Here is a 12,514-nt window from a genome sequence, read left to right as displayed (position 1 = left end):
TGTTCCTCACCGAACTAGGCCACCAAATATAGTGTGATCTTTATTCTTTATACGATGGGAAAAGTTTGTTAAACGGATTTGGTTCAGATCCGGCCAGTAGTTACCGAGAAATAAAAATATCACAGAAGAGCTGGGCCGAGTCTGTCCCTGGCCGAGCTAGGCACCCAAATATAGCGATCTTTATTCCTTGTATGATGGGCTACTTCCCCATTAAATTTCGTTCCAGATCCATCCAGTACTTAACTGGAAATTAAATACCTTCCTCAGTAAATTTTATACAGGTCCGTCCAGTATTTCCTAGAAATTAAGTACTACATACAAGCCGAGCTGAACATGTTCCTGGCAGAGCTCAGCCACAAAATATAGTGATTACTACTCCTTAGACGAAGGGTTACTTGCCCACTAAATCTGGTTCAGATCCGGCCCGTAGTTACCGAGAAATAAAGTATCAAAGAGAAGTCGAGCCAAGCCTGTCCTTAGACAATGCACTACCTCCAAACCAAATTTGGTTCATATCTCCAATAGTTACCGAAAAAAATAGTACCACAAAAAAATTGAGCCGAGTCGAGCCTGTCTCTGTCCAAGCTTGGCCACCAAATATAGCGATCTTTAGACGATGGGCTTCTTGCCCACCAAATATGGTTCAGATTCGGCCAGTAAATAGAGAAATAAAGTACCAGACAGAAATCGAGACGAGGCGAGCCTGTCCTTGCCCAAGCTCGGGCACCAGATATAGTGATCTTTATTCCTTAAACGATAATCTACTTCCACACCAAATTTCGTACACATCCGGCCAGTACTTACCGAGAAATAAAGTACCACTGTCCCTATCCTAACTCGGTCACCAAATACAGACCTTTATTCCCTGGATGATGGATAACTTCCCCACTAAATTTCGTATAGATACGGCCAGTAGCTTCCGAGAAAGTATTACACGCATACATATATGCATAATAAAGTGAAAGCTTAAGCTCCTGTATGCTTACGCCAGGAGCTAACAAACTTTATAAACCGCAAATATCGACATGGAACTGAAGAAAAGACTGATGAAACCTTACATATGAAGTATGACACTGTATGGATGTGAGGCATGGACTCTAGAAGAAAACAGAATTGAAGCTTCAAAATGTGGTCTATAGAAGAGCGCTGAAAATTAAATGGTTAAGATATTATATGAAAAATGGTGGAAACAGGAGATAAAAGAGAACACTGAAGACAATTTCGAAAAGAAGAAACAGAATAATTGGACACATTACGAGACATGGAGGAACCAAGCTATTAGCTACGGAGGGAACAGCAAAAGAAAAAAAAAAAAATATCCGAAGGATGGTCCAGATTGAAATATTTCCAAATGATAAAAGATGCAGGAAAAAATGTACATGGAAATGAAAAGTTGGCTCAGGACTGGGAAGAACGGAAATTTGAGTCAAACAAAATCGAGAGATAGCAGAACCAAGAAAAAAGACAATAATGATGACACAATAAAAATGGGGTACCAACTTTAATAGAAACAAGTTGTAGTAATGTGAAACGTAAGCTTCTGTAACTCTAAATTACTCAGGTCAATTTTAATATATTAAATTACAACGGCATGAAATTTACTTGTTTATCTTTTAAATTGATGAATTTGAAATAATTCCATGATATTAAAAAAAAATATAAAAAAATTAAGAGGTCATTACAAGTGTCCACAAGTATGGATTTAAAATTAGTTACGAAGTGTTCTACGTAACAAACTAACCTTATAACGCGATTTTAAGACCAATTTTCATTTTAGGTATGGAATAATATAAAAAGACTTAAATTTATGAAGTTCATTCAATTAACTTAATTTTTGCTGCTTAAAGATTTGCCTTATTTGATCTTGGCAAACAGTTTCTGAGCCTGTTAGTAAGGAGAAAGAGTTCACGCTGCTTTATGTTATATCGTCTCAAAGAAGAATTGAAGTGAAGTGAAATTTTAAACACACTTACATTTCACGATGTTAATTTCAAGGCCCAAAAGTGCAGGTCAGATGTGAATGTTAAACATTGGACTTATTGAATAGATGGGTGCAGCATTTTGTTACACAGAAGTGCTTTACAATCTAGTCCATCCACATGTAACACAATACTCTACCTTCCAATTAAAAATCATGCTCAGTTAAAATCTTACTGCCCCAGAGCTGATCAAATTTCACATCAGGAGAACGGTGTTGTTAGAAATTGACCTTCAGCTATTTACAGGCTTTTCTGAGATACCTGAAGAAATTTCTAGTCAATTTATGATTATTATAAATGCAGATAATACTAATTACATGGTACCAAACAGAAAATAAGAAATGAAAAGAAGATACTTTCCCATTCTGAATTTAATGCACAAGATGTTTAGAAACGATACCAAAACAAGTTTGGGAAATAAATCCTCTCATAAATACATACATATATATATTTTCAACATGAATGCACACTTGCACAATTTCGAAGCTACAGCTACATTCACGAAGCTTCTGACCGAAAATTGGTCGGAACGATAAAATAAAGAGTCATAACTAGAGTACAAAATATTGGTTAGTTTAAAGAACATAGTTCTTATGTCAAGTCTGGAATCCATAAATGTATAGTGCATGTGGGACAGAAGCGGCGAGGGAATTAGCCTCGAAGCATAGAAGATTCATAAGGTCTTCCAGAAACGAAAAACGATCAATCACGAATTGAAAACTGGCACACATCCAATATCTACTGGTGCATTAATGGATTCTAGGCACAAATTAACTACTAGACTCTTTTACCTTACCTTTATCCGATACTAGCAGCGTTCACCCCGCTTCGCTGCGGTCACCCCGGAACGCAATAAACTTTGTTACTTAGATAATTTTTACTTTTTCGCTTTCAAATTGCAGTAAATGTTAACATTATAGCGCCTGTCATTTATGTTAACCCGCCGAGTGACACGGTCATGCGGGTTGCATATAAATACGTTTATTTTTACCTATGATGAACTAATAACAAAGGATTTGTACGTATGCACACTTGAATGGTCAATTATCTCAAGACACTGCTAATTAAAAATTAAAGTGATATGATAAAAACCATCTAGGGTCCAAATCCTAATAACCCCCCAAAAATAAAAGAAATTGGTTCAGCCGTATTAGCGTGATGAGCTAACAAAGGATTTGTGCGTTCTCTTTTATAATATAGATTTCGATATCAAATTATGAACCTTTCTATATTTTCTGACCAACTTTCGGTGGGCTAACTCCGAAATAACATATTGTTGACCCATATTGATTTTGCATGTTTTAATGAGAGGAATCACTTCTCTCACATTGTTGATGTTCTAGAACACCATGTATACGACGTTTATGCTCTTGAACTGTATTTAATGAAATAATATTGGTATAAATCTAAGAATTTACAACACTTTCCTGTTACTGCAAAGATAAATTTACATACTCTACGGGAAAAAGCTATTACATTAGTATTACATAATGTATCTATCTGAATTGAATTTATACACTTCTACATTTTAACATTTCTTTCTCAGCTACGAATATAGAAGCAAAAGGCAAGTTACGTTAATTGCTAATGATCTACAGTAACATGTCAAGCCATTACAAGAAGACTCAATATCAATACTGCAACGATAATTAACGTGTAAAATATTTAAATTGACTTAAGAACCTATTGAATTTCCTCCTTCGTTTCTATCATTATAGTGATTTCAGTTCGTTTGCTTAGCACTAATTTTAAATAGAATCTACGATACATAGAGAGGGTGAAAACAGAAATGCCTAAGGAGATATTTTTTGAAAAACGTACAAAACATACAACATAATATTCTGTAGGAAATAATTAGTAATTCAAAGTAAGCTCAAGAAAATTCCTAAATAAATGCAAGAACATAAATGTTTTCACCGAAAGTATTTTATTGTATGCAAGGGCATTCTTGAATATTATCACACAGTAGAATTGTAAGATACAAGCAGATATTTAGAAGGCAAATCAGAAATTATATTTGCTTCATGATTTTGTTTTCTTTAACATGAAAAACACGTAAATAGATCGCCTGTATCATTTCTCTCTTAAAAATTTTGACTTGGTATCACACTTACCTACTCCTCCCTCTTTCTCCACGGAAGATTCGGTAACTAAGTCACCCTGAGCAGCTTTGCATGGAGAAGCTTCTCGTGAAGTGTCCTCCTGACTCTATTAAAAAAAATAAATAAAAATAAAATAAAATAAAATAAATCGTAATTTATACATCGAAATAAAAATGAAGACACAGGAAAATCAAATCAAAGAAATTTAGATATTTTAGTTGCCAGATACATACATTATAAAAAAGTAAATTTTCGACTGCTTATAGAATGTCAACCTACAATAGAAAACGAAAGTATAATGTCAAGAAATAATACTCTCACATTTCTTGACGGAGGGAATGTACAGTACTACTGAAAGCTTGGTATATATTGCAAATAAATATCCTTCGATCAAAATGAGGTATCAGCTCTTCGGAATCCCACGATCTAGTCTTTGTCAAGGACTTAAAATAATTTTTATTTTGCCCATTACATGTGTACCTTTATTACTAACAAGCCTGCCTAAGCCAGTAGCTATGAACTACCGGTATGAGCATTGTTATTCTAAAAATTAGGTAGCAAAAAAATCGAATTTCGGAAGGATTGTTAAAATTCAATGATCAGTCGGTGTATATACACATGCTCCCTTTTCTGCTTTCGTTTTGTTGCAAAATGGTTTCCACTTTCGCAACTATACCCCATTCTATAACAAGCAAAGAGTAAATGGATCCAATGTTGTTACTAAGATCCATGTTGAAACTTAATGGGTTGGTTTCTCCTATTCCTTGATAAAAATAGTTAAACACGCACTTACCTGAAAATATCTGTGATACAGTACGCATCCATAAACGCAGCCAACTGAGAGAAAGAACTGGCACAGAAGCCAAAGGACAATATTAATGGCCTGTGTCCTTTCAAAAAGTTCCTTCCCATTTTTAATACATAAAATAGCTTCAGTAAACATTATGGCACCATAAACCCAACACTGGGTTCCCACTCTCTTACACCGGGTGTCAGTCACATAACTATAGTACTGCCTGCAATAACAAAATGTAACTATGATTAATGTATTTGAACACCCATTGTAGGGTAAGCCACTATTATGCATTATTTATTACAAAATAGTTAACACTAGAAAAAGTACAGAAAAAATTTAAACACAATACTAAAAAGAGCACAGTATGACTTCTTTTGCTAAAACGCTTCATGTGGTAGGGGAAGTATGAAAAAAAGGAAATATAAAGAACAGACGTGATATTTACAAAACCTTGAGTATGAAATTTAGTGGAGCAAGACAACGCCAATAAGACGGGTAGATCGATAGCCATGTCAAGCACACACTCTGATCCAACTCAACTCACGCATTACAGTTTAGGGATAGCTAGCACGATAAAATGTTTCAGTGTTAAGTTCTGATGGAAATATCAGTGCAGCTTGAAGCAGCGGCACATAATAAATAAATAAATCAAAATAAATGGAACTAGATAAATTCGCTACTGACACGCCTGCAATATTAAGACAATCCTATGGCGGATGAACTTTGTTACAAGCACAAGTGTACAGGTTCAAAGATGATGCGAAGAGCGAACAATATTCCGGTGTCCAACAGCGTCCAAAACTCCCAAAAATATGGCTGAAGTGCAAATTTGTGTTGGTGTCTAAGCAGCGTTTGAGTGTAAAGTTAATCGCAGATACGTTGGACCTACCGAAATCAGATATCCATCGTATCGCTCCACCGAAGAACTTTCTAGGCAGAAAACATGTTACTTTTTTTAAAAAAACTTACCATACGGTCCTGATCTGGCACCGGCAGACTTCTTTGTGTTCCCGCGACACAAGGTCGGCCTGAAAAGACATCGTTTCGGAACAACTGCAAAGGTCTAAGTAGCTGTGACCAGTGCTCCCCAACGCATCTAAAATCAAGATTTATTGCGCTGCTACGGGCAGTAGCCAACGATGGGATTGCTCTTTAAAGTTCAAGAGTTCTACTTTTAAGAATATTAAGTGTAATTGGACCTATTGGTAATAAAATGGTTTTCCACACTATGTCTCATTTCTGGGGGGGACAGACCTATATTTAGTGGGCTTTTTTTTCGGTAGGGAAGACAGTAGGAGACAAGTGTGCTACAGTCTTAGCGATATCTCTTGCTGTCAAGTAGGAACTATCAAGCATTAGTGTGACTGACAGAGAGAGGTGTCTTGTGTTTACGATAAGATTACGAAAATCGGAATATTTTCGCCTAGATGCTTATGCAGCCCTGAACTCTTGGAGTATACATAATAGCATGACTCACATAGCGAGATCTTTTTATTTTATAAATAGGATTACAAGATAAATGCAATTCGAATTGAGTTACAGAACTCGGTTGTGTAATTCTGATTACAAGTAAATATTCAATAGGACTTATTCAAATTTTCTCCCCTACTCAGTATTAGCAGGCAAGTGGCAAAGTCAACTGTGCTCAATGTTATTTAATAAAACTTCTGAACAAATGCAAAATTAGGATTTCAACTTATTTGGCGACGACGAATTCTCTGACTTTCCCAGATTACGATTTACAAATTTCTAGGTCTAGCCTAAGTAAAAAGTCTACTATGCATGCACATATATAGAGTGGGTGTGAAGGTAGAGAGGTAGACTTATTTTATTTAAAAAAAAATGTTCTACCAAATACCCGGGTAAGGCAAAAAGAAAAATGAGTTATGAGAAGTTATACTTCAATTCCCTGATTTCTCCAGTTATATTATATATATATATATGATCAGAAAAATGGAAACACCTGTAGTTGGCAACACGTCAGATGTATGGGTTGGCAGTGGTGTCGTGGCGCCCGCAGCGCCGGACCGCTGGTGGTGGTGTGTTAGGTCGGTCTCCATACTACGTCAGGCGCAGTGGAACAGCAGTGTCCAGTGGCTGCAGCAGACGGAGGTTGTGTAAAATGGGAGACCTCTCAGAGTTTCAAAGAGGGCAAATTGTTGGTGCGCGGTTACGTGAAGTGAGTGTGACGGCAGTGGCTACTGTGTTAGGTGTGTCGCGTGGGACAGTGTCGAAGGTGATGACGGCCTACACAACACACAGGAAAACTACACTGGGGAAGTGGAACAGTGGGCGGAAGAAAATCATGAGTGACAGGTCACGCCGGGTATTAAAGTGCATTGTCACGCTGAACCGTCGTGCCACTGCGGAGCAACTGACGGAGGAACTCAATCAGCACCTCCCCCACCCTGTTTCGACAATCACATTCCGCCGCGAATTACATGACATGAACTTACGGGGTCGTGTTGCCCGTGTTTATGTGTGGAGAATGCCCAAAGAAGCTTATGATCTGCAGTGTCTCCGCCCAACTGTGAAACATGGCGGCGGCTCGGTGATGCTGTGGGCCGCAATATCATGGTTTTCATTGGGTCCTGTGGTCACACTTAGCGGACGAATCATTGCCAACGATTATGTCGCAATTTTAAGAGGCCACTTGCATCCTATGGTCCGGATGTTACTCCCGGACAATGACGCCATCTTCCAGGATGATAATGCACCCATTCACACAGCTGGCGTTGTTGCAGTGTGGTTTGAGGAACATCGGGATGAAGTTCAACACCTCCTCTGGCCCGCCCAATTCCCAGATCTCAACATAATTGAACATCTGTGGTCCGTCTTGGAAACACGACTCCGGCGACGATTTCCACCTCCATTCTCTCTCACAGAACTGGACGATGCCCTGCACGAGGAATGGTGTAAAATTCCACTTGCTACCATTCACGACCTCTATGCCTCCATCCCACGTCACATCAAGGCTGTTCTGAAGGCGAAAGGTGGCCCGACACCAAATTAATCTGGTAAGTTGCAATTTCGTTCAGGTGTTTCCATTTTTCTGATCACCATCTGTATATATATATATATATATATATATATATATATATATATATACAGTTTACCCATTCGGCCGAGACCTCTAGTTGGCAGAGTGCCAAGAAGAGTCTATCTTAATGAAAGGAATGGACTGTAAAAGAAAAAGAAAAGGAAGGAAGGCGTTGGTTATTCATGTCGGCGGTAAAGGTATTGTTTGCAGTGTTACCAACCCGGCGCAGTAAATCTATACCTAATAAGATTTTATAAATAATAATATGAGAATGAAATCAAAGTGGGCCTACAGCACTGAAAGCACGATTACTGATTATTATTGTCCGTAGGGCATGACTGGGGATCTACGGTGCAAGATGAACAAAAAAAAAAAAAAAAAAAATCCAAAATTTGAAGGCGGGGATAAGCACAATACTTTGCTTTCACTGGTTGACGGTATTGGCTCCATCATAATAAAATAAAACGACGCGCGTACACACACACGCTCACGCAAGCATAACCACGAAACAGATAAGAAAAAGAACTAGAAAAATACAGTAAATTCCACACGCACAAGCGTATGTGTGCCGTACAGAAAGACAATAACTGAAGTTCTCCCGCGGGTTGTTGGCGCGATCCACCAAATGTCGAAGCCCCTAAAACACAATGCTAGGTTGCATTTAAAATGCGCGCGCTCTGTTCACTGCGTGACATCATTACCTAACAAGAATGTATTGCTAACCTGGGACCAATTTACGTAGGCTGGCAACTATGTTTAAACTTCCAACCTTCTTTCTTTCGCCCCCAGAGGAGAAAACGAACACATGTTGTCCGTACATACACATACCCATTTTTTGTAATGGACTCTTCTACTTCTGTCATGCGCAGAAGTGTCGAGGGACCCATTGTCCGAGGGTAAACAGTATATATATATATATATATATATATATATATATATACAGATTTTTTTCAGGATATTTTACGAGTAAGCTGAATTCCGATTTTCCCAAATCGGTGGGAACCCTGAAAATGTATATGCAGAATAATACTTCTATCTGCCTTTGAGTCTATCTATAGAAGATTGATGGATTATATATGCATGTGAATGTTGAAAGAATGTGAGGTATAAGAAACAACGAAGAAACGGAAAAACATTAAACACTGACAATAAATAAATAAATAAATAAATAAAAAAACAAAATAAAATAAAAAGTAATTTTTGATGTACAAACCAAATTTGCTTAAGACTGAATGAGTAGCTGAAAGAGGTGTCCCGATTTATGCGGTTTCATTTTTCTCAATAAATAATAAACTTCAATGATTCAGTACCTCTCGAATTCATTAACTAATAAAGACAAGTAGAGCGACTTTTGTTTCATTTAGTTAATTTATTATTCAGAATTAGATATTCATTTTTCAGCACCGAGGTTAGATGAGATGCAGACTTACAATTTGCTGTAAGATTCGAACCTCAGAAATTAAATCTGAATCACCTATAACTAACTAACTCTATTGCCTATGGAACCCGGAGGTTCAATGCCGCGTTCACAAAATCTCTCCACTGACTTCTATCCTTAGCCAATTGGATCCAGTTTCTACTTTGTATTCCTATCTCTGAGAGATCCATCTTAATTTGTCCTCCCATCTGCTCCTAGGTCTTCCTAATGGTTGTTTTCTGATTAGTCTTCCAGTCAAGACTGAAAGCGTTTCTACTTTCTTCCATTCTAGCTACATGACCTGCCCACCTAAGCCTCCTAGACTTGACGACCCTAACAATGTTGGGTAAACCATATAAATTATGTAGTTCCTCGTTATGAAGTTTCCGCCATTCCCCATTCCCGTTCCTCTTGGGTCCGAATATTCGTCTAAGGATCTTGTTCTCAAATACTTTCAGTCTATGTTCTTCCCTCAGAGTAAGTGACCATGTTTCGCAACCATACAGAACAGGCATGATTATCGTTTTGTATATTTTAAGCTTCAAATTTCTCGACAGAATTCGCGACAACAAGAGGTTTTGAACCGAATAGTAACACGAATTCCCTGCTTTTAGTCGACATTTAATTTCTTCGTGAATATGATTTTCGTCTGTTAATATTGATTCTAGATATTTGAAATTATCCACTTTATCAAAAGTATTATTTAATATTTTAACGCATCCACAATTTGCCGAATTACGGTCCCGACGCACTTCCATGTATTTAGTTTTATCTGCATTTACTTCTAAACAAATGTCCCTGCAAGCGTTTAATAAGATCTCTGCATTTCTTTCTATTGTTCTCCTATTAAATTTACATCATCAGCATATACCATAACCTGGTAAATACCGTTCAACTCTAGGCCCTGGTTGCTATCTCTGGTTTTCCTTATAGCGTATTCCAGAACAAAGTTAAATAATAATGTCGACAACGCACCTCCTTGTTTCAGGCCATTTTCGACGTGAAAGCTCGTGGACAAAAATTTTCCTACCCGGACTTTACTTTGGGATTCATTTAAACATATCTTAATCAATCTAATTAGCTTTCTCGGTATTCCAAGTTCTGTAAGAACGATGTATAATGTTTCTCTCTTAACCGAGTCGTACGCCTTTCTAAAATCAATAAATAGTTGATGTACCGGGGTATTGTATTCCCACTTTTTTTCGAATATTTGGCGAATGGTAAATATTTGGTCGATAGCTGATCGATATCGTCTAAATCCGCACTGATAATCTCCAATAATTTCATCTGCGTAGGGGGGTCAATCTTGCTAATAGAATATTTGAAAGGATTTTATAGGGTGTTGACAGAAGAGAAATGCCTCGATAACTATTACAGTCATATTTGTCGCCTTTCTTATGAATTGGAACAATAATTGATTCTTTCCGCTCTTGTGGCAATTCTTCCTTGTTCCAGATAAGGAGAATGCGTTTGTGTATCTTGTTCCACAATTTTTCGCCACCAGCTAAAATTAACTCAGCCGGAATTTCATCTACACCCGGAGATTTGTATTTCTTTAATTTCTTTATAGCGGTTTCTACTTCTATTCGGTTGGGTTCTGGAATATACGGTTCTGCGGTGTATCTTTTTCTCCACGCACATTAGTTTTTGGCTGCGTGTTCAGCAAATAGTCAAAGAAATCTTTCCATCTATTTAAGAGGCTATCCGTATCAGTGAGAACTGTACCGTCAGCTTTCTTTAATATATAAGCACGAGGTTGATAGCCTTTCTTAAATTCGCTGATCCCCTTATACATGTCCCGAATGTTTTTATTTTTACTCTTATCTTCAAGTTCCTTAATTTTAGCTTTCAAAAAATCGCGTTTCTTTGTTCTAAAAGATTTGGAAGTTTCCCGCCTGATATCTGCGAAATTTTGTATAGTTATTTCATTCGGATTTTGTAGCCAGCGTAATTTTGCCTGTTTTCTCTTCTCTGCTAGTTTAAAGCATTCCTGGTCGAACCATGGTTTGTTCCTACGTATTTCCGCGTGTCCCAATTTTTCTTTTGCTGAAATTTTAATGCTATCTCTAATTTCATCCAAGTATCCTCAACACTAGTGCATTCCGAATCTTCTAAAACCGAGAATCTATTCGAAACTTCAATCTGGTGTTCCTCTCTTACCTGGCTCTCTTCTAATTTCTTTAAATTAAATCTCTCCGTTTTCGGACATAGAATATTACCTTTATTCAACGATAATCTCTCTCGTATTATCGTTATTACCAGGTAGTGATCAGTGTCACAATCAGCCCCTCTAAACGACCGGACATCAATTATGCTAGATTGCCTTCTTCTATCTACTAAAACGTGATCAATTTGATTATGTGTTTTCCCGTCTGGTGATGTCCAAGTGTATTTATGAATGTCGCGATGTGGGAATTTTGTACTCTTCACGATTAGGTTTTTGGATGTTGCAAAGTTCACGAGTCTAACACCGTTGTCATTACTTTCCTTATGCAGACTTTCATTCCCTGTAATCGGTATGAATCGTCCTACCTTAGCATTGAAATCCCCTAATAGAATTTTCATATGGTATCGCGGGAGTTGGTCAAATATTCGTTCCACTTCTTCGGTAAAAACTGTCTTTTATATCGTCATCCTTATCTTCAGTTGGGGCATGTACATTTAAAACAATAATATCACACCACCGTCCCTTAAGAGTAACAAAAGAAAGTCTGTCAGTAACAAATTCAACCCGTTTAATTGCTGGTAATACTCGTTTGTGAACGAAAAACCCTGTTCCTAACTGGTGATTTTTATTTCCTTCCCCGTAAAAGAACGTAAAATTTCAGGAATTCTCAGATCCATTTCCTTCCCACCTAACTTCCTGAACTCCTACTAGATCCATCCTGTATTTCTCTAACTCACTCGTTACGGATTTTAACGCGCTTGCCCTATAGAGACTTCTAATATTCCATGTTCCAAATCTCATGTCCATTTTCTTTTGCTGAGGTCGTGCCAAGTTATCAGTCCCTGTCCGAGGCTTTTGTGAATATTTCTGAACAAGTGCCTTTTTTTTTTTACAGGATGAGGTTGTTAACCTTACCCAAACCCCCAAGCTGGAGGACCACTCCTAGTCGTCTGTCCGCGACTGCTTATTCAGTATATTCGCAGCTAACCTCTTTATCTAGAGGCCTTCTCCTC

At 37.6% G+C, this 12,514-nt stretch overlaps 1 protein-coding gene across 3 annotated transcripts in view; it reads right to left on the bottom strand.

The window, feature by feature from the left end:
* The window catches only part of Pss (phosphatidylserine synthase 1 homolog l(3)77CDf), a 91,238-nt gene that overhangs the window by 27,258 nt on the left and 51,466 nt on the right, over window positions 1-12,514 (bottom strand). For 2 of the 3 annotated variants that reach the window (XR_014132733.1, XM_081769104.1), the window contains exons 6-7: window positions 4,875-5,097; window positions 4,094-4,187 (exon numbers count right to left, since the gene is read on the bottom strand). Coding sequence is in view for 1 of the 3 variants with exons in the window: in XM_081769104.1 (XP_081625230.1) it covers window positions 4,094-4,187; window positions 4,875-5,097 (317 nt within the window). In the remaining 2 variants the exon portion in view is untranslated. Of the gene's footprint in view, window positions 1-2,118; window positions 2,241-4,093; window positions 4,188-4,874; window positions 5,098-12,514 lie in introns of all 3 variants that reach the window. The other variant, XR_014132734.1, reaches the window with a different exon arrangement.

Source organism: Thermobia domestica, chromosome 8 (assembly GCF_964235325.1).
Source record: "Thermobia domestica chromosome 8, izTheDome1.hap1.1, whole genome shotgun sequence".
Lineage (NCBI taxonomy): Eukaryota > Metazoa > Arthropoda > Insecta > Zygentoma > Lepismatidae > Thermobia > Thermobia domestica.
Note: the sequence above shows the minus strand (reverse complement) of the source record. Positions and strands in the feature narration are given on the sequence as shown.